Source organism: Stomoxys calcitrans, chromosome 5, assembly GCF_963082655.1.
Source record: "Stomoxys calcitrans chromosome 5, idStoCalc2.1, whole genome shotgun sequence".
Lineage (NCBI taxonomy): Eukaryota > Metazoa > Arthropoda > Insecta > Diptera > Muscidae > Stomoxys > Stomoxys calcitrans.
In genome coordinates, this window is record NC_081556.1 from 95,711,477 (window position 1) to 95,738,931 (window position 27,455).

A 27,455-nucleotide genomic window follows, 5' to 3' on the forward strand; every position below is an offset into this window, starting at 1 on the left:
AATAACATACGAAATGGTCCAACATCTCATCATCTTCCCCGCATGCCCTACACATGCTGACGCACCTACTTTGCATAAGTGGGCTCGATGTCCTAAGTGTCCCGTTATGAAACCGAAGCTATTCTGACTTTCTTCTTACTTTCTTTCCGTAACAGCCTCGTCTTCTCATGATCTGGAAGTCCCAAAAAGATTTACGTCGTCTTACCGACCTTTTCGCTTTTCCACAATGTTATATTCCCACGCCCTTAACACGGACTGCGTCGTCCCGAAAGGTTTCTGTTAAACCATGTTTATTATTTGATCTTTCGTTCCCCCTTACTCCGCTATGGCTCGGTACCCAACCGAAGCGGGTCGTGCCATTCTCAGAGAAGGCATTAATCTCCTTCTTATATTCCAAGACTGTTCATGACCTTACCGTCTTGGTTGTTATTGCTGTGACGGCCAGTTTACTGTCCGTAAAGATGTTCACTCTCGACGTCCTCGAGTTAATCTCACGCGTACCGTAATCGCCCGAATCTCCGTACCGTATTATGGTCAGGCAGTCGGAAACAGGTTTCAGTTCCTGGGTTCTCAATGTAAACCCCAGGCCCGCTCTGTCCTCTAGCTTTGATCCATCCGTGGCAAAACCAGAGTTCCGTTAATCCAATACCGTTCCCCAAGCAACAATGCCTCGCACTCGACCTCAAGTGTCGTCTCAGTTATCCGAAAGTTATTCGTGGTGGAGTTCAGAGTGATTGGGTCGTAGTGTGATTGATTGAAAACAATTTCTGCGGAGGTTATCCCCTCCTAATGGTGGCGACATTTGTAAGGCACTATGCCATGTAAAAACTTCTCCCCAAAGAGGTATCGCACTGCGGCACGCCGTTTGGACTCGGCTATAAAAAATAAGCTGTCTTACCATTGAGCTTTTACTTGAATCGAACAGCATTCAATGATATGTAAGAAGTTTGCCCCTGTTCTTAAATGAAAGGGATCATAGGCAAATTTGCATTTCCTTTACTATTGTTGGCGAACTCAAACACCTCAATGTGGACAAAGTGTTTGTGTGAGTTGCCAAACGCCATGGCAGGTGTTATCAAAAAAATTTTAATTTTTCCTCTTTCCTGGACAAAATGTTTGGGTCATGAATGTGTAAAAGCAAAAATAAGGAAAAATAGGAATTTTCTGATAATGAAAATTCAAATTGAAAAATTTATAGAAGAAAAAAAACGAATAAAGATATCTGAATAACTCTTTTTTAAATTTTGCAGATAAAAGTGTCCTTAAAACACAAAAAATAAATACTACCCGAATTTTTTCACAAAAATATCCATTTCGGGCAAAGAAGTTTTCCAAATCGACATTTTTTTGGATGAATTTTATGAGAAGGCTACATAGATCGTTTGGTGCAAAAACCTGTTGGCACAGGTTGTTTAGAGGCCATATGAAGTAAAAACAAGTGAAAGCGTGCTATGTACCATTGTTAACTCAGTTAATGCGCCCCAGTAGCATGCATGGATTGCCAGAGCGGGGGTCGCTAGTTCGATTCCAAACAGAAGCTTGGCCTGTCGCTTGTAGTATCACATTGGACTTATAATTGTCTAAGTGAGTCTGTAAGGGACATGCACTCTTACCTTACCTAATCAAACTCAGTTTGTATTTTAATTGTATTGCAACAAACAATTCGGGTATTTACTGAGACTTTTATGGTCTCAAGATCGGTTGTTAAGAGGCCTATATCTGTTTACGAACTAAGCGGTGTGGGTTTTGTTGTGAGTATTGGGGGACACAAGTATCAACTATCAAATTTTAGCCAAATCGGGCAAAAACTAAGGCCGCTAGTAGTCAAATGCGCAGATCGGTATATTTGAGGTCTATACATATTTATAAGCCTGTCTGGTTGGAATTTGGCTTGAGAGTGGAAGAGTATAAGTGCACTTCATGCACCAAATTTTAACCAAATTGGGTGAAAGCTAAGGCTTCGAGGGGATCAAGAAGTCAAATCCGAGGATCGATTTATATGGAGGCTATATCAATTTGTAGACCGATTAGGAGCACACTTGGCACGGATGTTGGAAGTCATAACAGAAGTCTTTACATCAAATTAGCTAAACCAGGGGCTCAAGATGTCAAAACCAGATATCGGTGTATACGGGGTCTATATCAGTTTGTAGACTGATTCGGAGCGCACTTGACACATATGTTGGAAGCCATAACAAAAGACCTTCTGCCAAATTTCAGCCAAATCGGATGAAAATTAAAGCTTCTAGGGTCTCAAGGAATCGGTTTATATGGGAGCGGCCCAACCTAACTGACGGCTCCAAATTTTAGTGAAATTGGCTTATAAATGCGCTTTTAGGCACTTAAGACCCTAAATCGGCAGATCGATCTCTATGGCAGCTATATTCAAATGTGGTCTGATGGGGACCATACTCGGTTCGGATATCGAGTGGCCTTGTCTAGGTCACTTTTCGAAATTGCAGAGAAATCGTGTGAAAGTCCCAGAATCCGTAGATCCTGTCTATATGGCAGCTATATCCAAATATGGTCCGAACTCGACGATTATTAGTTCGAATACCGGGTATCTTGCTGCAATTCATTGTTCCGAGTTGCAGTCAAATTTTTGGGGATGGGCTAAGCACTCTTTCTACGCTTATGATGACTGCTATATGTAAATATGGTCCGATATGGACCATATTCGGTTTGGATATCGGAAGCTCTAGTACTACTCACTAATCAGAACATTGGTCCATATGGAAGATATATTTAAATATGGTCCGATGTAGGTCATATTCTGCTCGTATATCGTGGGCTCTAGCATAACTCACTGTTCCGAGTTTTAGCCAAATCGGGTAATAACTGCGCCTGTTATGGGCTTAAGACCCTTAATAGGCCGGATCGGTCTATATGGCAGCAACATGTAAATATGGCACGATATAGACAATATTCGGGTCAAATGTCGGAAGCATTAGTATAATCCTTTGTTCCAAATTTCAGCGAAATCGGACACTTAATTCAGTTTTAATGGCCTTAAGACCCTTAATAGGCCGATCGGTCTAAGTGGCAGCTACATATATCCAAATATGGCCCGATATAGACCATATTCGGGTCGGATATCGACGGTCCTAATAAAACTCGCTGTACCAAATGACAGCGAAATCGGCAAGCCCATGGCAGCCGGTTGTACGCACCGGATTGACCCGATGGAATCTTCATCGGCAAGGGCTGCCGCCTCAGTGTACGTGTTCGTCTTTTTTCGTCATGGGAGATGCACATCCCGGAGTGCCTTCTCCGTATGCTTCTGGTCCGTTCCGGGATTGAAAAGAACCCCGGACCCTGGTTCTGTTCCGTTTTCCAGAACCGCCTTCATCATCGGTCAGTGTCGGTGAGGTGTAACCGGTGCTTGGAGTGGGTACATTTCCGTTCTTGCTCTGGCCTAACTTCGCTGCGGGAGTATAGTCATACTGGCTATGTCGCTAGGTGCTGTGCGAACATAGCCAGTAGTGGGTCACAAGCGTCGCTGTCGTCGCCTTCGGCGTCCTCGTCGTCGGACTATGTGACCCCCCCGACCTCTCCCGTACGGCAATTTATGCAGACAGCCATTGCCAGGCCAGTGTCGGGAAATGTATCGTTCTTGCAGTTAAACTGCAATGGACTGCGAGGCAAGATTGATGAGATTGTAGATTTTATGAGTCGGAAGAGCATATCGGTCGCAGCGATCCAGGAGACAAAGCTGACTAACACCTGCAGCCTGCACAGTTGTCACGGCTACAATGTGCTACGTAAGGATCGCTCAAGGAATGAAGGTGGGGGATTGGCCTTCGTTATACACCATTCCGTGCAGTATAGACCTATCTCGCCTGCGCTTGACGCTAGTGACATGGAATGTATGGGGGTAGCAGTCAGGTCTGGTACTGCCGAGATAGAGATATACAACGTGTATATACCGCCGGTTGGTAGCTGTGTCCCGATTAATGGCCAGGCCTACAGCCCCGACATAAGTGGGTTGCTATCTGGCCATAGTCGTCTGGTTCTGGGGGATTTTAATGCACATCACTCGTCATGGCATTCTCCCCTAGGTAACGACCAGCGTGGCATAGCTTTGGCGGAGCAGATAGATAGCTCCACGTTTTGCACGGTGAATGAGGATGCCCCCACTAGGATTACGAGGAGGTGCAGCAGCTCGCCAGACATCTCAATCGCATCCCCTGATCTGCTGAGTGACGTATCCTGGCAAGCCGTCATCTCTTTGGGGTCAGACCACCTCCCCATAATCCTCACCATCGACCGACCACCCGACTTCATAACCTCTGAGCGCCGGACGTTCATCAATTACAAGAAGGCCAATTAGACTGGCTTCAGAGAGTATACCAATCGCCGCTTCAATGAACTGCCACCCCCCTCTGATGTGCTTGTGGCCGAGAGGAAATTCCGAGACATCATCAACGCAGCAGCCGCTCGCTTTATACCAGCCGGTCGAATACCGCAAGTGCGACCCAATTTCCCGGCGCAAGCAGTGGTACTCGCAGACGAGCGTGATGGGATTCGTGCTATGGACCCCGCTAACCCCAGAATCAGCGAGCTGAATCTGGAAATAAACAGGGTAGTCAACGAACATAAGCGGAATTTGTGGCTGGAACACTTGGAGCAATGTAACTTAGGCACCGGTGCAGGCAAATTGTGGGCCACTGTTAAGTCTCTCTCGAACCCCGGTAGACGGGACGACAGGACCTCAGTCACTTTTGGCGAGTTAACCGTGACTGATCCGAAGAGATGCGCCAGGTTGTTCAACCGTCAATTTATTGTGCATCCCGAGAGAGACAGGGCAAGGAGGAGAGCCATTCGCCGTATTCGTGGTCTCCGAGCCGATGAACAGCCACCACAATTTACCGTGGGCGAAGTTACGAATGTCATCCGTGGCGCCAAACCTTCCAAGGCGTTGGGCCCCGACGGAATCTCTACATTGATGCTGAAGAATCTGGATTTACCTGGAGTTGAGTACCTTACCACTGTCCTTAGCCTGTCATTGAACACTCTTATAGTTCCCGATGTCTGGAAAATGGGCAGAGTGATCCCGCTACTGAAGCCTGGTAAAGACCCGAGTTTGGGGGAGTCGTACAGACCGATCTCCCTTCTCTCACCAGTGGCTAAGACGCTTGAGGCATTACTCCTCCCGAGCCTCGTAGGAGAATTTCCATTCGCCGAGCATCAACACGGATTTCGGAGACTGCACAGCACAACAACAGCTTTGCATGCCATCACCACACACATTTGCCGTGGCTTCAATCAACCCAGGCCATGTGATAGGACGGTCCTCGTGGCACTGGACCTATCGAAGGCATTCGACAGCCATGCCAAATTATTTGAGGACATCGCCAACACGTCCCTCCAGCCAGGCCTGAAACGTTGGGTCGCGAATTATCTGTGTGGCCGCCAGTCATTTGTGGAATTTAGGGATAAGAAGTCAAAACACCGTAGAGTGAAACAGGGAGTTCCCCAAGGTGGGGTGATATCTCCGGCTCTGTTTAACCTCTACCTATCCTCCATCCCACCTCCTCCAGACGGCATAGAGATCGTATCATATGCGGACGACTGTACGATCATGGCATCAGGCCCCCCACCCATTGATGACATCTGCGATAGGTTGAACGTCTACCTCAACGAGCTTGCCTCATATTTCGCTGCAAGAAATCTGAAGATATCCGCCACCAAATCTTCAGCCACACTGTTCACTACAAATACGCGTGAGGTGAATTCTGAGCTGTCTGTGATGGTCGATGGAGAAATGATTCCGACCATCAAGTGTCCCAAAATACTTGGCGTCACATTTGACAGCTACTACACTTTCTCCCCACATGCCACAGCAATCTGCAATAAAGTCAAAAGTAGAAACAAGGTCCTCAAGTCACCCGCTGGCAGCACTTGGGGTGCAGACAAAGAAACCTTGTTGACCACGTACAAAGCAATTGGCCGGTCTGTGGTAAGTTATGCAGCGCCAGTGTGGTCACGTCAACTTTGTGACACGCAGTGGAATAACATTCAGATCTGTCAGAATGCCGCCCTCCGAACTGCGACGGGCTGCCTCCTTAGTTCTCATGTGGACCACCTCCATCAGGAGACAAAGATCCTACCAGTGCGAAGACATAACTAAATGCTGTCTAAGCAATACCTTTTGGGCTGTTATCGCAGAAATCATCCAAATCATCATCTTGTGGATAGATACCCACCGCCCAGAAGCCTTAAGGTTGATCTACACGATCTAGAGCGTGAGGTCCAGCGCTACAAGAGAGAACCTCTAGATCAAGCGGCATATCAAGCGGGTCTGAACAACATTCACGCAGACACGGTAGCAGACGCGTTAATTGGCTACCGGGTGAATGTAGTCCTTGGAGAACGACCGCTACCCATTGCACTTGAAGAAATCGACCTCCCTCGGCAAACCAGGGTCGGATGTCGGGAGGCTTCATACAACTCACTGTTTCACATTTTGTAGTGAAATTCGATAATAAAAGCGCCTTTTACGTGCTGTAGACCCTATATCGGCAGATTGATCCATATAGCAGCTATACATATATATATCGAAATATGGTCCGATGTGGGCCATCCCCGTTTCGAACAACTTGAGGCCTAGATCAACTCACTGTTCTAAATTTTAGCGAAATCGGGTAATAAATTAAGCTTTTATAGACTGAAGATCCTATATGGGCAGATTGATTTATATGGCAGCTATGTCTAAGTCCGATCTGAACATTATTTTTGAAGGATGGCGGGAGTGTTAAAACAACTCACATTCTGAAAATTCAGCGAAATCAGATAATATTGGGTTGCCCAAAAAGTAATTGCGGATTTTTCTATAGTCGGCGTTGACAAATTTTTTCACAGCTTGAGACTCTGTAATTGCATTCTTTCTTCCGTCAGTTATCAGCTGTTACTTTTAGCATGCTTTAGAAAAAAGGTGTAAAAAAGTATTGGGTTGCCCAAAAAGGAATTGCGGATTTTTTAAAAGAAAGTAAATGCATTTTTAATAAAACTTAGAATGAACTTTAATCAAATATACTTTTTTACACTTTTTTTCTAAAGCAAGCTAAAAGTAACAGCTGATAACTGACAGAAGAAAGAATGCAATTACAGAGTCACAAGCTGTGAAAAAATTTGTCAACGCCGAGTATATGAAAAATCCGCAATTACTTTTTGGGCAACCCAATATATTTGATTAAAGTTCATTCTAAGTTTTATTAAAAATGCATTTACTTTCTTTTAAAAAATCCGCAATTACTTTTTGGGCAACCCAATATATGCGGCTTTTATGGGCTTAAGACCCTATATCGGCAAATCCATTCATATGGCAACTACCATATATCTAAATATGGTCCGATCAAGCTCATATTCAGGTCAGATGCTGGGAGTTTTAACATATCTTTCTGTTTTAAATTTTAGAGAAATCGGATAAGAAATGTGCCGGTTGTGGGCTTAACATCCTATATCGGCAGATCGGTGTATATGGGAGCTATATGCAAATATAGTCCAATTTGGCCCGTTTGAAAACTTAACCTGCGTATGGTAAAAATCTGTGCCAAATTTAAGCTCAAAACTTTTTTTAGGGTGTGATTACATCAGACAGACGGACAGACACAAGGACATCGTTACATCATCTTGGAATTTTTCGGCAATCTCCAAATATATATATTATTGTATTTGTAGGGTCGAAAATAAAATTTCGATGAGTTGTGGTAGTGTGGTAGGCATCAGCGTAGAAAGGCATATGGGAGGTGGGCTAAACACCCCCAAAAAAATGTTAACCCCCCTCCAGAATTTAAAAATTTTTATTGTTTTCCATAAAATTTGCTAATATTATTGTTGTTCAAAGGGCTTAAGCCCCCCCAGAAGGCTAGGCTGGCTTCGCTAATGGTGGTAAGTATAAAAATATGCTCGTTGGAATTGTGTCGGCTACCCTGTACATACTAAATTTTGGCTAGGGCCAACTTTACATCGCGTAGTGATCCTGAAATGCAAATCTTTGGCCTAAAATCATAACTTTGATATCCAGTTGAAATACTTTATCTCGTTAAATGACATAGTGAAATAATTTGAAGTATTTCTTCCAGTGCATGCTCTGAGATCTAATTGTTTGTTGAATTTGTTTCATGAGATTGCTTAACTATCGAAATAACTCCAATAGCATGCACTTTAATTTCAACAACATGTTAGAGTTCGTGACTTTGCTTATGAATTTTTTAATTAATAATCATTATTGATACTTTGAATATGGTGGCGAATCTACAGATATTCATTTCCACATCATCCTTTTATTGCAGGTCGTTATTTGGTGCCTGGGTTTGCATGTTCGCCTAGCTCGAAGAAATCCCAAGCTTCTACTCAGACAAGTCAATCAAAATATTTCATTAGTGGCTCATCCACTAACTTCCTGCCTGGTTGGTTTTCTACTCAATCTACTGATACTTACAATAGCACAAACCGAATCGCTAAATGGCAATTAACAGGAAATACACACCTGCAAAGAAAAAAAAGAAAATAGTTTATAAGAAAAAATTATTATTTAAATCGTATAAACATATATTGGGTTGCCCAAAAAGTTGACAAATTTTTTCACAGCTTGTGACTCTGTAATTGCATTCTTCTTCTGTCAGTTATCAGCTGTTACTTTTAGCTTCCTTTAGAAATAAAACTGTAAAAAAAAGTGTATTTGATTAAAGTTCATTCTAAGTTTTATTAAAAATGCATTTACTTTCTTTTAAAAAATCCGCAATTACTTTTTGGGCAACCCAATATATATACACATTCTTAAGAAAATCACAAGTTAGAAGTGTTTCAATGCTATACACCAAATTGCAATATGTTTTCTCTCTAGACCAATAAATTCATTTGTGCCAAATTTTAATATTACAGTCGAAACCGCATAACTGCAATACGCTTAAGTGCAAAATCTCGCATAAAGGAAATTTGGTGGAAAAAACTATTAATTTTTGTTGTGTTATCATACTTTCCAACATAGGATAGGGGGTATACTAACTTCGTCATTGCACTTGTAACACCTCGAAATATGCGTCTAAGACCCCATAAAGTATATATATTCTTGATCGTTGTGCCATTTTAAGTCGATCTAGCCATGTCCTTCCGTCTGTCTGTCGAAAGCACGCTAACTTTCGAAGGAGTAAAGCTAGACGCTTGAAATTTTGCACAAATATATCTTATTAGTGTAGATCGGTTGGGATTTTAAATGGGCGAAATCGGTCCATGTTTTGATATAGCTCCCATATAAACCCAACATGGGTCTTGACTTCTTGAGCATCTAGAGGGCGCAATTCTTATCCGATTTGGCTGAAATTTTGCACATGGTGTTTTGGTATCACCTTTCACAACTGTGCTAAGTATGATTCAAATCGGTTCATAACCTGTTATAGCTGTCATATGAACTAATCTTGGGTCTTGATTTCTTGAGCCTCTGGAGGGCGCAGTTCTTATCCGATTGGAATGAAATTTTGCATGACGTGTTTCGCTATGACTTCCAACAACTGGGCTAAGTTAGGTTCAAAACGGTATATAACCTGATATAGCTGCCATATAAACCGATCTTGAATCTTGATTTCTTGACCCACTAGAGGGCGCAATTCTTATCCGATTATGTTATGATATCCAACAACTGTGCCAAGTATAGCTAAATTGGTTCATAACCTAATATACATAGCTGTCATATAAACCTATCTGGGGACTTGACTTCTTGAGCTTCTAGAGGGCGCAATTCTTATCCGATTTGGCTGAAATTTTGCATGACGTATTTTATTATGACTTACAACTGATATAGCAGCCATATAAACCGATCTGGGATCTTGACTTCTTGAGTCTCTAGAAGTCGTAATTATTATCCGATTTGCCTGAAATTTTGTACGACGGATCCTCTCATGACCATCAACATACGTGTTTATTATGGTCTGAATCGGTCTATAGCCCGATACAGCTCTCATATAAATCGATCTCTCTATTTTACTTCTTGACCCAAAGTGCGCAATTCTTATTCGTTTTTGCTTACATTTCACACAGATCTCCAACATATAATTTAATTGTGGTCCAAACCGAACCATATCTTGATATCGTTCTAATAGCAGAGCAAATCTTTTCTTATATCCTTTTTTTGCCTAAGAAGAGATGCCGCGAAAAGAACTCGACAAATGCGATCCATGGTGGAGGGTATACAAGATTCGGCCCGGCCGAACTTAGCACGCTTTTACTTGTTTCAAGTTAATACATACCTCTCTCAATTAAAGCCACACATTTTTGTTAAAATTTTTGATATTTACGATTCGGAATCAGACAGCGGCAGTGTTGATGAAACGGTCATCGCAAACGAATCGAGAGATGAGGCCAGCGGTATGTCGGCAGTAGTGAGCGAGGAAGACCGAGTAAGCAATCCGGGGCACGACGAAAGAGACTGAGGATTATACACAGCATTCGATCAAAAGAGCGGGATGCTGACATTTCAAACACTTCTATGGAAGCTGGAAAGAGAATCACATCTCCCGAAGAGTATAACACTGCTAAGATGCTGAAGAAGAAAAAGAACTCCCCACTTTCAAGTACTCTGAGAAGACCAAGCCAGCCCTTCCACAATGAGACCCCAGACAATGTCCTGCAGAGGGAGACAAAGTCGAAAGAGGAATGCAGGAGGCGTCCACGGCCCCTGAGCGTCAATTAAGGACTGTGACTTCCAAATCGACGACAAAGCCGAACATTGAGTTTAACGTCTGGACTTCTGCATGCGTGCCCGTGGTGGTCAGGCAAAAGAAATCGAGTTCCATGGTATCGAATGTACTTTCACAGGAATAAAGAATTTCATTGAAATCCAAAACCATTTTTGTTTTAGTTGAAACTTTTTTTTTTCATTTTAAACTTTTGTAGCGCTCTATAGTTTCTAGTCTTGTAAGATCGTCAGCTCTACAATTCCCTGGGATATCTCTGTGGCCCGGCAACCAAGAGAGGTGAATTTTAAACTATTCAGCTGAGAGATTTGCAACAATCGAGGGCGGTTATTTAATTCCAAGTACGTTCTCCATGGATTTAATGACTGTCTGGTTGTCTGAGAAGATATTTATGCCAATCGTCGTTATGCCATTACATCTTAGCCACTCCAAGACTTTTTTAATTGCGAAGATCTTTGCATAATACATCTAGTCATCTAGTTTGGAACCATCCGTTGTATGTAATTCTATGTACCTTTAGCAGGGATATTTTAGTTCCAATCAGTTCTATCAGGAATAGTGGCACATTACTTTTTATCAAAAAAGTAGGTCGACTTTTGAAGCGACGCCCACCAACCCACAAAACCATGTAGCATTTAAAGTCTGATAACTGGAGTTTAAACCCCCAACTTTTGCCAATAGCTCTCTTGCAGGTTTATAGGGCAAGATTTGCCTTTCATGCCCTTTTCAAAAGGTTGGATTTGAAGTTCAGATGCCTGCCCATCAAAACACCCAGATATTTTGTGCTTCTATTAAATGGAACATTCTCTCAAGGAGACAAGTCATAGTGGTGTTTTGTGCAGGTATCTTAACTCCGGCTCTTACCAACGCCCCCATAAATGACCAAAGCCAGCATAAGTACCCCCCTTGGTTAGGAACGAAGCACTATCTAGAACTTCTTCCGATTTATTTGCCTAGGCAACACACCGAGCATTAAAATGCTCTTCTTGCGATTTCAAGTGTAAACCAAAGCCAACACATTGCTCCCAACTGGGGCCTCATGATGCATCCTCATGATGGGATGATGCAAGCACCACTCCGTTGCAACTCGTCATTCAGAAATCAGGTAGCATAACCAAAAATTACTCAGCACAAGACTGAGCCAAAAAGAGGAATGCCGCCGAAAACATTCACACACGGTATACATTCTGCGATTCGCATGGAATAGCAGCGACACCGTGTGGAAAACATTCAAACCACCAGAAATTCTACACTTACACCCACTCGATCAGCTACGAATAATTCAACTGTACAGCAACCTTAAACTCACCGACCATGTCGATGCAGTATACTAACCACTCATCCATCCTTCGTCCCTTCGCTTTAACCATCCATCACCACCTTCCCATCCATCCTACCGTCTACTTTTTTACTCCGAGTGATAAACCAGCATTTTCCCAGCACTGTGAACATCACACAGGTTGGAACATTGATGTGTGTCAATGCTTTCATAGATTGCGGATAGTGGAATACTCCATACGGAGTAGCTGCAACGGCAGTCGCGGACAATCAGCGGTATCGAGCGGAGAGTCTCAGTGAGAGGACGGGCGCCACCGGCTCTTGCACAATTTCTGAGTGCGTATGATTCTCTATATGACACGGCGAGCTATTGGCGCCTTTAAATAACCAATGGCCCTGTTCTCGCGGCGATCGGTCCGTTGGACCGGGACGAGCTTGCTCACCTACAAGAGCTTGAAGAGGATCTCCACCTCCACAAGAAAATGTTGCTACAACAACAACCAGCGCTTCCTTTTATTCAACATTTACACAGCACTGTCGTACTCAGGGGATGAATTGTTAGGGATTTCGCAAACCAACAGTATACCCGGGTAGCATTAATTTGCCACTTCGGACCGCGTTGAAGATCTATTACATACTCTTCATACCTAAAGGGTCCACCTTGGGGGAACCTCTCAAAAATACAGGCATTACTGTAGGCAACATGAATCTCCTGCTGAAAAGAACTACTTCTATCTTGGATGGATTTAGGACCTGACCACTATCGATAGCCTACCTCGCTGTAGCACGTAGATCATTCTAAGGTAGATCTCTAAAAGTGCTGGGAAACTTTCCGCTAAACGCACCAGCCATGTCATCAACATACTCAACCACTTTTACTCCGTTGTCTTCCATTAACAATAATATATTGTGAATAGCAATATTCCAAAGTATAGGAGACTGTATACCTCCCACAGCTGACCCATATTTTGAGATCTACAGATCCCAAGCCTGTCGTAATGCATCTTTTAGTAACTAAGTTATTTATAAACATTCTTACGTTAGTATTCATGCCTAGAAACTCAAGCTGCCTCATGACTGACGTCGGATTTACATTATTAAATGTATTGCTTGACAACGAGAGACCTTAAATCGAAAACACGCTAGATTTCGAATGAGTAAAGCTTGCATAAATACTTCTTATTGATAAAGGTCGCTAGGGATAAGTACAATAAATGGGGTATATCAGTCCATCTCATACAGCTTTCAAGAGAATCAATGCAAAGAAATTGACAAACGTGGTGCATGGTGGAGAGTTTAGGCACTGAACACTTTATACTTGCTATAGTTCAAGAACTTTAACATTTCTGGTTTTCGCCGTCATTTTAGGCCACTACCCTTCGAGGATGTTTAAGCCAGCTACCTCAGGTAATGGTATTTTCGTCCTATAGATATGAAAGAATTCTGAAAGATGCCTCAACTGCATGGCGTGTGGGTTCTTATTTTTAGACCACTAAAACATTCCTTCCGGTGAATAGCTCAGATCGATCTTGTCGATCTTGCCGATCTGAGAACACTATTCTGCCTATAAAGATTTAAAACAAGTAAAAGCGTGCTAACTTCGGCCGGGCCAAATCTTATATACCCTCCACCATGGATCGCATTTGTCGAGTTCTTTTCCCGGCATCTTTTCATAGGCAAAAAAAGAATATAAGAAAAGATTTGCTCTGCTATTAGAGCGATATCAAGATATGGTCCGGTTCGGAACACAATTAAATTGTATGTTGGAGACCTGCGTAAAACGTCCGCCAATTCCAATAAGAATTGGGGCCTTTGGGGGGTCAAGAAGTAAAACAGAAAGATCGATTTATATGGGAGCTGTAACAGTCTATAGAACGATTCAGACCATAATAAACACGTATGTTGATGGTCATGAGAGAATCCGTCGTACAAAATTTCAGGCAAATCGGATAATAATTACGACTTCTAAAGGCTCAAGAAGTCAAGATCCCAGATCGGTTTATATAGAAGCTTTATCAGTTGAAAGTCATAATAAAATACGTCATGCAAAATTTCAGCCAAATCGGACGCCCTCTAGAAGCTCAAAAAGTCAAGTCCCCAGATCGGTTTATATGATAGCTATATCAGGTTATGAGCCGATTTGAACTATACTTGGCACATGAATGTTGAATATCATAACATAATCGGATAAGAATTGAGTCCTCTAGTGGCTCAAGAAATAAAGATTCAAGATCGGTTTATATGGCAGCTATATCAGGTTATGAACCGATTTGAACCTTACGTAACACAGTTGTTGGAAGTCATAGCGAAACACGTCATGCAAAATTTCATTCCAATTGGATAAGAACTGCGCCATCCAGCTGCTCAAGAAGTTAAGACCCAAGATCGGTTTATATGGCAGCTATTGGGTTGCCCAAAAAGTAATTGCGGATTTTTTAAAAGAAAGTAAATGCATTTTTAATAAAACTTAGAATGAACTTTAATCAAATATACTTTTTTACACTTTTTTTCTAAAGCAAGCTAAAAGTAACAGCTGATAACTGACAGAAGAAAGAATGCAATTACAGAGTCACAAGCTGTGAAAAAATTTGTCAACGCCGACTATATGAAAAATCCGCAATTACCTTTTTGGCAACCCAATATATCAGGTTATGAACCGATTTGAACCATACTTGGTACAGCTATTGTCATAACAACGTCGTGCAAAATTTCATTCCAATCGGATAAGGATTGCGCACTCTAGAGGCTCAAATAAAGATCGGTTTAAATGGCAGCTGTATCAAAACATGGACCGATATGGCCCATTTACAATCCCAACCGACCCACACTAATAAGAAGTATTTGTGCAAAATTTCAAGCGGCTAGCTTTACTCCTTCGGAAGTTAGCGTGATTTCCACAGACGGAAGGATGGACGGACATGACTAGATCGACATAAAATATCACGACGATCAAGATTATATATACTTTATGGGGTCTCAGGCTCATATTTCCAGTAGTTACCAACAGAATGACGAAATCAGTATACCCCCATCCTATGGTGGAGGGTAAACAAATTTTATTTTTTGAAGTAGATTCTTAATTTTAATATTTGATATTATTATTATATGAATTCGTACACAATATGCCATTTTAAATGTTCTTCAATATCTGTTCTTCATGTAAAATGGCCAACAATTTTTAGGTTGAATAGCTAAGCAACATTTGCTCTGATCACATTAAAATCCCTTGTCAAACATTCGAAATATAAGTGAAAACAAAGGATAAAAGGGTTTAAAACTAATATCGTTATCTAGCGTCCAAATCATGACACCCCCCAACTCTTTCTGCTTGGCAAAATCCACTTTCATTTGAACTCCTTGTTCAGATTCATAAAAGGCCTTATACTCATCTGGAAAAAACACTTGGCTTGCCCCCAAGTCAGTGTTGAATGTATATTTGCCATCATGTTTTCCAAGATTTTCCACCACCCGTAAGTACACAAATGTTTCATGGCGTGGAGGTCCTATTTTGGTAAAAATGCGTCCAATTAAGGCTATGCCTAAGTTCAGTTTTTCAGCTGGAGCACCTAAATCAAGAGACATTCGGTATTAGTAGACGACAAATTACAATACATCAGTCCATAATATAAACACTTCACTTACCACTATAAAGCCAATATTCAATAGTTGATTTCACTTTATTTATGGGAGCATGGAATTTCCTTTCATAGCTGTCCACAAATTCAATTTCAGCGCTATAATTATAGGCCATGATGTTGATGAACTTCACATAATGCACAATTTGAGGAATATGGTACCAATGACGGACGTATTCAACATCACCCATCACAGATATACCAAACTCATAGCCTAAGATTCTAAATCTATGACGAAGATAATAAAAAGGTGATATTTAGTGAACTATTAAACGGTTATAGGTTTTACAAACACAAATTTGTGGAACCGATTTGGTACAAAAGCTGTATGGATTTTAATAAAATTTGTACAAAAAAAGATGTTTTTCTCAGAGATGTACAGTATAGGGGTATACTTTGACAAAGTATACTTACTTTAATTGGCTATGACCGAATATTTCTTCCACTAGCCGAACGTAGAATAGTTCCAAGCGCCTCGATTTTCTGCGCTCTTTCTAAAATCTCTGACACCAAGTTTCGAGGTGTCTCCCACAAAGTATACCCTAAGCAAAATGACAAATCAACTAGCACGACTAAGAAACAAAGCAGATTGTTGTTGCTTTTCACTGCGTAATTGTTTGTATCAACTCAATACCACCATATTAAAATATGCAGCCCATGAGTGTGTGTATGAGAGATAACAGTTGGAAGAGTATGAGTGATAACAGTTGGGAGAGATAACAGTTAACAGTTGTGTGAGAGAAAAATAATGCTAGGAATGTTAGTTTGCTATCTCAGTAAGTTTGGTGGACTGCTATGGAGAAAAAGTGCAAAGTGCCCATACAACAGGTTCAGAGAACATGTTGTCTTGGCATAGGTGAAGCGATGAGGACCACTCCCACTAGGGCACTGGAGACTATTCTAGATATCCGACCCATTGACATACAGATTAAGTGTGAGGCAGCCACTACGGCTTTGAGACTTAAGGCGATGGGAGAATGGATTGAGGATGGGAGCAGCTCATACCATCGCGGTATAATCGAGGCGACGATAAAAAACCTGCAAGGAAGGGAAGAGTTTTCCGATCGGATACCTGAGATGAACCTTGAAGTCGAGTGCGAGGCACTGCTGTCATCGGTACAGTCTTGGATTGACGGAACCCTAGTATTGCCATCTCGAAGATCATGTTACACGGATGGATCAAAGCTAGAGGACAGAATGGGCCTGGGGTTAACATTGAAAACCCAGGGAAGGAACGGAAGAGGTTTCCGATTGGATACCTAAGATGAACCTTGAAGTCGAGTGCGAGGCACTGCTGTCATCGGTACAGTCTAGGATTGACGGAACCCTAGTATTGCCATCTCGAAGATCATGTTACACGGATGGATCAAAGCTAGAGGACAGAGTGGGCCTGGGGGTTTACATTGACATCTGTTTTAGACTGCCTGACCATAATACGGTCCTGCAGGCGGAGATCCGGGCGATCACGGAATGCGTCAAGTGGTGTGGTGCTAACGCGAGGACGTCAAGTGTGAACTTCTTTACCGACGGTAAAATTGCCATAAGGGCAATAACAACCAGGACTGTAAGGTCAGGAACAGTCTTACAGTGTAAGAAGGAGATGAAGGCCTTCTCTGAGGATGGCAAAATCCGCATCGTTTGTGTGCCGAGCCATAACGGAGTAAGGGGAAATGAAAGGGCAGACGATTTGGCGGTGAAGGGCAGAGGACTGCCTTCAATAAACTTGATTAACCCGAAGACTTTCGGGTCGACGCAGTCAGAGTTAAGGCAGTGGGCGACGAATGCGCATGTAACATTGTGGAACAGCGAAACGGTCGGTAAAACAGCGAAAGTCCTATGGGGGGATCCAGATCGTGAGAAGACGATGCTATTACTGAAAGGAAGCAAGAAGGAGGTCAGTACAGCTATTGGTATCATAACTGGACACATAGGACTACGAGCTCACTTATGTAAAATCGATGTGGCAAGTTATAGCATGTGTAGGGCATGCGGGGAAGATGATGAGACGCTGGAGCATTTCCTTTGTCATTGCCCGGCTTTCGCGTACAACAGATACAGGTACTTGGGTGGAGACACAATATCATACATGAACCAACTTAGGGGAGTGGTTTTGATTCGGTCATTGTCTATGTTGCCGTTTTTGGTAGTTTCCTACCAAAATGGATAGGTTTTTATTCTCTCAACCTATGGTGGGCTGACCTCAAATTTTGGTAGGTTTTTCCAGCATACCAAGTACTTAATGGAAAAATCGCCGGGGATAACTCAAAATTTATTCTCTTCTTGTCGTTTCTATGCATTTTTTAAGAGTGCAGACCAAAACCATGGATGTCGAGGGGCCAAATACTATTACAAGTGGCCCCACTACTTCAAGCTTCAGTAAAAAAAGGCTAAGTCCTGATATTGACTGTAACTTGTATGAGTTTAAAGGGATCTCTTACAAATTTCGCAAATTCTGGGTAGAAAAAGCAGCTTTTGTGCCTTCCATCGGAAAGCAGGCCTTTGTGGCAGCTGCATATCAATATAGTCAGATCTGGCCCATACTCAGATGTTGAGAGGTCCATGCAATTCACTGCAACGGAAAAATGGGTAGTTAAAGCGCATTCCAGTCGGGAGATCGCTTCATTCAAACTGAGGACGCTTGTTCATTGAAATCAGAGCACAAATATTACTTTATGAACCCAAGATTTCTTATTGGGAGATCGGTATAAAGGGTGCTATATCAAGATATAGGCCATCTTTAAATGTAAGGCTGTAGAGTGATATCAACAAACAGATTGACGGATATGAAAAACGACGCTCGAGTACTTTGTAGCGTTGAAAATGTGTAATATGATGTGTTACGAATAGAATAGCAAAGTAAGTTTTGGTGGTGGATATAAAATCATGCAACGCAGTTTTGGCTTGTAGAAAATTTGGTAGGTTTTGGTAGAATTTTTCTAAAATTTTGGTAGGAAATAATTTTCTTGGTTGTTTTTCCTTATTGTTTTGACATCTCAAAAGTTTGAAGGGGAACTAAACACTAGAGACAGTTATGAAAGAGTCCTGCTAGTCATGGTAACCAAATGTATGATTATAATAGGCACGAATCTCGAAGTCCGCACTAAAAAAGACTAAAGCCGTTGGGACTGAAGAAACCATATCCTATGGAACAGGTGGATAAATTTAGGGTCCTATGACATTAAGATAAGGGAGAAAGTTGTACAGGGGCGCATTTCATCGCCACTCCTAAGGATGACTACTATAACGGATTCTGAATGTAAAGGGGTTTAAACCCCTCTGCTATGCAGGCGAAATTATAACACTTCTAAGAGGCAAGGAACCAAATCAGCTATGCAAAAGCACCGAAATGGTGGCGTCTTCAAATTAGCCCAGAGAAAAATCTGCCTGTTTACGAGGAAGGCGAAGTGAGCCAGTTTGATGCACCACGTTTTCTCAACAGAACGATTGCGATTTTTGTCATAACGCCAATTACTTGGAAGTGAGCTTGGACAAGAAACTGAACTGGTAGTATCATATTCGGGAGCGTACCGATAAGACAGCCACATGTAGGGTACAATGTAGACGGGCCGTAAGCTCGAAATAGGGCCAGAATCCCTGGATAGTCCACTGGCTAAACAGATGTGTGATTAGACAAATGCTAATATTCTAATAAATGGTGGTTTTTTAAGAGCTATAGGAAAGCTTTTCAAAAAAATAAACATAAAATTCAGAAAAATGCATGAAATCTTTATTTGAATCGATAGTACGTTGCATTTTATTTAATGTTTGAAGATTATTTCATGCAAATGTTGATCGTAACTGCGCCATCCGCTTAGTCCAATTTTGGCATAATCTTTCTAACATTTCGGCCGGTATCTCACGAATAAATTGAAGCTGGCTTATTTGTATAGACATGAGCTTTAACATAGACACACAAAAAATAGTCGAAAAGAGTTAAATCGCTCGATCTAGGCGCCCAATTGACCGGTGCGGAAAGTGAAATAAAATGTTCACCGAACTCGCCTTTCAATAAGTCCATGGTCACGCGCGATGTATGGCATGTGGCACCGTCTTGTTGAAAGCACATGTCATGCAAGTAAAGCTCCTGCATTTTGGGCAAAAAATAGTTGGATATCATCTTACGATAGCGCTTACCATTCACAGTTACGTTACGATTCGCATCATCTTTGAAGAAGTACGGTCCAATGATGTCGCTAGCCCATAAACCGCACCAAACTGTGACCTTTTCTGGATGCATTGGTAGCTCTTGCAATGCTTCTGGCTTTTTCACTCCAAAATCAACAGTTCTGCCTATTTACGTACCCATTGAGCCCAAAATGAGCTTCGTCCATAAAATGGAAGAAGCGCGCGATGAACTTTCTTAACAGAGAACGAATTTTGATAATGAAATTCAATAATTTGCAAGCGTTTTCGATTCGCATCATCTGTGAGGAAGTACGGTCCAATGATGTCGCCAGCCCATAAACCGCACCAAACTGTGACCTTTTCTGGATGCATTGGTAGCTCTTGCAAGGCTTCTGGCTGATTTTCACTCCAAAATCGTACCCATTGAGCCCAAAACGTACCAATTGAGCTCAACATGAGCTTCGTCCATAAAATGGAAGAAGCGCGCGATGAACTTTCTTAACAGAGAACGAATTTTGATAATGAAATTCAATAATTTGCAAGCGTTTTAGTTTCGATTCGCATCATCTGTGAAGAAGTACGGTCCAATGATGTCGCCAACCCATAAACTGCACCAAACTGTCACTTTTCATGATGCATTGGTAGCTCTTGAATTCCTTTTGGCTGATTTTCACTCCAAAATAGTACCCATTGAGCCCAAAACGTACCAATTGAGCCCAAAATGTGCTTCGTCCATAAAATAGAAGAAGCGCGCGATGAACTTTCTTAACAGAGAACGACTTTTGATAAGAAAATTCAATAATTTGCAAGTGTTGTGGTTTGTACGCTGGTGGAATCATTGGACCGTATTTTTTCAAAGATGCTGTTGGACGCAACGTTACGGTGAATGAACACATTTCGAACCGAACACTGATTTTGGTAATAAAATTCAATGATTTGCAAGCGTTGCTCGTTAGTAAGTCTATTCATGATGAAATGTCAAAGCATACTGAGCATCTTTCTCTTTGACACCATGTCTGAAATCCCACGTGATCTGTCAAATACTAATGCATGAAAATCCTAACCTCAAAAAAATCACCCTTTAGAACGATTCATGGTTAAATTATAGACCAAACTGAAGATGTTTGACCGTTGAAACAAAACACGAAACGTGCGTGAGCTGTTAAAACCAGTGTTGACAAAAAGATAATAGCTAAAAAATTTCCCTTTATAATATAAAAGGAGTATTGCCATGGAGAAAGAGTGCAACGCAAGGATCCCTACGGGAAATGTACCAAATATACCGGTGCTAAACTGGAGAATTAGTTACCTGTCACAGGGCATATCTTACAGAGAATGAAAAGTTTCAATGGTCATAACTTATGATTTTGAAATATTTTTTAAAAAGTCGATTAATTATTGTTAAAAAAAAGTGCTTATCCGTTAAAAATATGTTCTTACTAATGTTATCATCACTAAAAATACTTGCAAAGTATATTCGTTCTTTTCAAACTGGCCCAGGACCTATCCTACGGTGTTAGAATGGTGGCAATTCGTCACCTCGAGCGACAAACCCTTATAAAAGAGAAAGTTTCTTTTCCATATAAGAGGGACCAGTCCCTATCACCAGAGGACCTATCCCTAGACAGGTTTGGGACCTGTCCCATTTCCTGTAGGGATACTACAACAGTTTCAGAGAACATGTTATTAAGGCATAGGCGGGCACTGTACACTTCTAGATATCCGAATCATAGAAATAGAGAATAAGTGTTAGCCAGTTACTGCGACTATAAGGCTTAAGACGTTGTTCGAATGGATAGAGGATAGGAGCAGTTCACACCAGAAAATTAGAAAGAAATAGAAGAGGTTTCGAATCGGATACCTGAGACGTAACTTGCGGTGGGGTGCGATGCACTGCTGCCAACGGTGTAGTTTTGGATTGATGAAATGACAGAGTGTGCCTGGGGTTCTATATTGAGAACCCAGGGACTGAGATCTGTATTTGATTGCCTGATCACACTACGGTCCTGCAGGCGGAGATCTTGGCGAACACGGAATGCGTGAGTGCTACTTTTCTTTCGTTTCTTAAGCGTATTTGGCATTTTCTGGTTAGGATAAGAAAATGGGGCAAATTAGTCCACCTAATATAGGTTGGCGGAATGCGCGAGTGCTCCGTTTCTTTCCTTTCTTAAGCGTATTTAGCATTTTCTGGTTAGGATAAGAAAATGGGGCAAATTCGTCCACCTAATATAGGTTCCCTATATACCTATATCCCTATTTTATTGCAAATTCAAATTTGCCCATGAACAGTCCACTAAGGAACAGGGGCAAACTAGTCACATACCAACGAGTGCTTTCTTATTCAAGTTTAAGCTCAATGATAAGGGACCACCTGTGCAGTGCGACACCTCTTTAGGGAGAAGTTTTTACACGGCATACTACCTCATACCCATAAAGAGCGAATAACTATTGCTGAAAAAATTTTTTGTGTTTTCGCCAGGACTCAAACTCAAGCATTCAGCTTCATAGGCGCATATGATAACCTCTGAGCTACGGTAGCCTCCATCCCTATTTTACTATGCTTATAAAAAGAAACCATGCAAAGAAATTGAGGAACGCGATCTATGGTGGGATGTATTAAGATTTGGTCCAGCAGGACTTTACACGCTTCCACTTGCAATAGTTCAAGAACTTAAACATTTCTGGATTTCGGCGTAATTTTAGGCCACTACCTTTGGAGAATGTTTAAGGCAGCTACCTCAGATAACGGAATTTTGTCTTATAGATAAGAAATAATTCTGAACGATTTCTCAACAGCGTGGCGTATGGGTTCTGATTTTTATACCACTAAATATTCCTCTTCTGATGGATAGCTCGGATGGAGTTCTGCACAATCTGAGAACGGCGTGTAAGTTTTGTTTTTGTCTTCTTTTTCCTCATAAAAAAAAACAATGTCCTGCTTAAAAAGATTTCAAAAAGATTTATTTTTTGAAGTAGATTCCTAATTTTAATATTTGATTATTATATGAATTCGTACACAATATGTCATGTTAAATGTTCTTCAATAACGGTTCTCCATGTAAAATGGCCAACAGTTTTTAGATTGATTAGCTAAGCAACATTTGCTCCTTTGACATTCAAAGCCTTTGTCCGACATTCGAAATATAAGCGAGAGCAAAGGATAAAAGGGTTCAAAAGCCATATCGCTATCTAACGTCCAAATCATTACACCTCCCAAGTCTTTCTGCTTGGCAAACTCCATTTTCATTTGAATGCCTTGTTCAGACTCATAATAGGCCTTGTATCCTTTTGGAAAAAACAGTTGGCTTGCACCTAAATCGGTGTTGAATGTGTATTTTCCCTTATGTATCTTTTCCAACACTCGGAAAAATAAAAATGTTTCATTCATTGGATGCTCTGGATCCGTAAAAAAACGTCCTATTAAGGCTATGCCTAAGTTCAGTTTTTTAGCTGGCGCACCTAAATATAGAGAATATGGTATGAGGTATTAATAGGGTATAATGTCACATCCAGGGCTGCGGAGTCGACCGGAGCTGAGTTTTTGAGGCCGGAGTCGAAGTCGGAGTCAAACTATGGAGCCAGAGTCAGACATTGGTTCGGAGTTGAGCACGATAGCGCCGACTCCGAACCGCTCCCCGACTCCGGCTTAATACTCCGACTCCGACTTAGACTACGACCCGGGGTCGGAGTCGAGTGCTAGACTCCGCAGCCCTGGTCACATCCATAACACAAACTCTCAACTTACCACTTTCAAGCCAATAGTCAATAGTTGACATCACTCTCCTTATGGGAGCGTGAAATTTCCATGCATAGTTGCCAATATAAAAAACGGCACCGGTATAATTGTAGGTCAAGATGTTGATGAACTTTACATGCTTCACAATTTGGGGAATATGGTACCAATCACGTATGTAGTCAGCATCACCTGTCACAGATATACCGAACTCATAGTCTTGGATTCGAAATCTATGACGAAGATAACATGAAGATGATATTTTTAATGTTCTATTATTAAGAAGCCAAAGTTATCAATAAAGGCGAAATTGCCGAACCGATTACGGCCTAACGGCTGAATGAATTTTAATGCAATTGATATCAATCCAAAGATATTTTTGATCAAAGATATGCAGAATAAATATATATTAAAATCATCTTTGACAAAGTATAAGCAGTCGATGCAGTCGATAAGTTAGTGTATTGGAACTATATCAAGTTATGGTCTGATTCGGATCATAAATGAATTAAATGCTGAACATTGTAGAAGCCATTATGTGATAATTCAGTCCATTCAGATAAGAATCGCAACTTGTAGGGGTTTAACAAGCAAAATTGGGAGATCGTTTTATATGGGAGCTGTATCGAACTATAGATCGATTCAGACCATATTGAACACGTATGTTGAAGGTCATGGGAGAAGTCGTTGTACAAAGTTTCTGCCAAATCTGATGAGAATTGTGAGCCTCTGTAGGGGCTCAAGAAGTCAAGACCCAGGATCGGTTTATATAGCAGCTGTATCAGATTATGGACCGATTCGGACCATAGTTCGCATAAATGATGGAAGTGATACCAAAACACCACGTGCAAAATTTCAGTCAAATTGGATGAGAATTGCGCCCTCTAGAGGCTCAAGAAGTCAAGACCCAAGATCGGTTTATATAGCAGCTATATCAGATTATGAACCGATTTGGACCATACTTCGCATAAATGTTGGAAGTGATACCAAAACACCACGTGTAAAATTTCAGTCAAATTGGATAAGAATCGCGCCCTCTAAATGCTGAAGAAGTCAAGACCCAAGATCGGTTTATATGGCACCTATATCAAGTTATGCACCGATTTAAACCATACTTAGCACAGTTTTTGGAAGTGATATCAAAACACTATGTGCAAAATTTCATTGAAATCGGATAAAAATTCCGCCTTCTAAAAGCTCAAGGAATCAAGACCCATGATCGGTTTATATGGCAGCTGTATCAAGGTATGGACCGATTTGGACCCTAGTTCGCATAAATGTTGGAAGTGATACCAAAACACCAAGTGCCAAATTACAGCCAAATCGGATAGGAATTGCGCCTTCTAAAAGTTCAAGAAATCAAGATCCCAGATCGGTTTATATAGCAGCTATATCAGATTATGGACCGATTTGAACCATACTTAGTACAATTGTTAGAAGTGATACCAAAACACCACGTGCAAAATTTCAGTCAAATTGGATAAGAATTGCGCCCTCCAGAGGCTCAAGAAGTCAAGACCCAAGATCGGTTTATATAGCAGCTATATCAGATTATGAACCGATTGAAACCATACTTAGCACAGTTGTTGGAGGTGATATCAAAACACTATGTGCAAAATTACATTCAAATCGGATAAAAATTCCGCCTTCTAAATGCTGAAGAATTCAAGACCCATGATCGGTTTATATGGCAGCTATATCAAGTTATGGACCGATTTGAACCATAGTTCGCATAAATGTTGGAAGTGATACCAAAACACCACGTGCAAAATTACAGCCAAATCGGATAAGAATTCCGTCTTCTAAAAGCTCCAGAAGTCAAGACCCAAGATCGGTTTATATGGCACCTATATCAAGTTATGCACCGATTTCAACAACACTTAGTACAGTTGTTGGAAGTGATACCAAAACACCACGTGCGAAATTTCAGTCAAATCGGACGATAATTGCGCGCACTAGAGGCTCAAGAAGTCAAGACCTAAGATCGGTTTATATGGCAGCTATTTCAAGCGGCTAGCTCTATTCCTTCAAAAGTTAGAGTGCTTTCGACAGACAGACGAACGGACATGGCTACATCCACATAAAATGTCACGACGATCAAGAATATATATACTTTATGGGGTCTTAGACGGATATATCGAGGTGTTACAAACAGAATGACGAAATTAGTATACCCCCGTCCTATGGTGGAAGGTATAACAGAATGACGAAGTTAGTATACCCCCATCCTATGATGGAGGGTATAAAAACAATCTATTGGGTTGCCCAAAGAGTAATTGCGGATTTTTCATATGGTCGGCGTTGACAAATTTTTTCACAGCTTGTGACTCTGTAATTGCATTCTTTCTTCTGTCAGTTATCAGCTGTTACTTTTAGCTTGCTTTAGTAAAAAAGTGTAAAAAAAGTATATTTGATTAAAGTTCATTCTAAGTTTTACTAAAAATGCATTTACATTCTTTTAAAAAATCCGCAATTACTTTTTGGGCAACCCAATATTTTCAAAAAGACATCTTGGGTTGTAGGGAAGCACACCGGGTCAGGTAAAGGGCCAATGTGAACCACACCTTAAAGTAATTTTTTTTTTTTCAGAAATTCTTTCGGCACTAATCAACTGCTGACTAACTCAATTTGAACTTTCGGAATGTAGACAATCAAGCAACAACAATCAAAATCAACAACGGCCCTTAAACTTTAACCGATCTTTATATAACGATCGGCCCAGCCGAACTTTAAGTACTTTCTCTGTTACCTTTCTGCAATTTCTTGTAAGAGAGTGAGAAAATTCACCCTGTCATCGCGTACTCCAGTGCTGCCGGGAGACAACCATTGCAAATCCAAACCATCCAGTTGATTTTCCTCCAGATACTCCAATGTCGACTCTATGAATTTTGTACGTGAGCTCTTGCTAGCAGCCATTCTAGAGAAACGAGCAGAACTATGATCCCGGCCACCAACAACGGCTAGAACCTTCAATCTAGAGTTATCCCATTTCAAATCGACTATTCGTTTTATCCAATCTAAAGAACATCAAAATTTACAATGAGTATTTGCTTGCACTGCACATGAGCATCTTACCATTGTGAGGGCCCATATAAGTGTGAGACGCATCGAATGTTCCATCCTCTTTGATGCCAAAGAAGGCATAACTTATATGCGTGCACAAATGTGGCTGAATTAGCTCCGGTTCGAATTTGGGACTTGACCAACGATTGTCATTGGCCCAAGAGGCCAAATAACAGTTGATCATTTTGTCTTAGGAAGATGATATAGTTTGAATTTTTTCTATAGTCCAACTAAGAAACTGCCTTACCGGTATTTACAGCTCCCACACTGGCGCTCAGAGCCATTAACAAGAAAAAGCTTAAATTCTGCATTCTTTCAAACTGATGAACATGCCTCAAAGAAACTCAGTTCTAGGTTTCAATGACTAAACCTTTCAGTTACTATATCGATAACTGTCAATTTTAACTTTTGGAATTAGCAAATTTTTAGTATTGCCGGAATTTATGAGGCTGTAAGAAATGTATTTTGGGAGTTTTTGTTCTACATCACGTAAATGCTCGTGTAAACTCATATATGGTAGATATTTAAGTGCCTTGTTATTATAAATTATAAATACATGCAAATGCATTCAGCTAAGAACCGAGTAATATAATCTCCCATAATTCTACAAAATGTCGAAGACGTGTAGCTAAAGGTAGCCTTTATGAATGTCGAGGCGGCTACGTAGGCATAGGATTCTTCGAATTTTAATAGAAAGTATTGGGTTGCCCAAAAAGTAATTGCGGATTTTTCATATAGTCGGCGTTGACAAATTTTTTCACAGCTTGTGACTCTGTAATTGCATTCTTTCTTCTGTCAGTTATCAGCTATTACTTTTAGCTTGCTTTAGAAAAAAAGTGTAAAAAAAAGTATATTTGATTAAAGTTCATTCTAAGTTTTATTAAAAATGCATTTACTTTCTTTTAAAAAATCCGCAATTACTTTTTG

At 41.1% G+C, this 27,455-nt stretch overlaps 2 protein-coding genes across 2 annotated transcripts in view; both read right to left on the reverse strand.

The window, feature by feature from the left end:
- LOC106095467 (probable chitinase 10) overlaps positions 1-26,903 on the reverse strand; it is a 44,491-nt gene extending 17,588 nt beyond the window's left edge. Inside the window, exons 1-8 of the mRNA XM_059369872.1 lie at positions 26,776-26,903; positions 26,541-26,717; positions 26,215-26,482; positions 23,478-23,698; positions 22,781-23,191; positions 19,468-19,504; positions 15,615-15,835; positions 15,384-15,538 (exon numbers count right to left, since the gene is read on the reverse strand). Of these exons, the coding sequence (XP_059225855.1) occupies positions 15,384-15,538; positions 15,615-15,835; positions 19,468-19,504; positions 22,781-23,191; positions 23,478-23,698; positions 26,215-26,482; positions 26,541-26,717; positions 26,776-26,839 (1,554 nt within the window). The 5' untranslated portion in view covers positions 26,840-26,903. The remainder of the gene's footprint in view (positions 1-15,383; positions 15,539-15,614; positions 15,836-19,467; positions 19,505-22,780; positions 23,192-23,477; positions 23,699-26,214; positions 26,483-26,540; positions 26,718-26,775) is intronic.
- LOC131998030 (chitotriosidase-1-like) lies at positions 15,081-19,841 on the reverse strand. Its single transcript, XM_059369994.1, has 3 exons — positions 19,742-19,841; positions 15,615-15,835; positions 15,081-15,538 (listed from the first exon to the last, which is right to left on the reverse strand). The coding sequence occupies exons 2-3, from the start codon at positions 15,796-15,798 to the stop codon at positions 15,189-15,191; spliced, it is 534 nt and encodes a 177-aa protein (XP_059225977.1). The 5' UTR covers positions 15,799-15,835; positions 19,742-19,841; the 3' UTR covers positions 15,081-15,188.
- Positions 26,904-27,455: the final 552 nt, after the last annotated feature.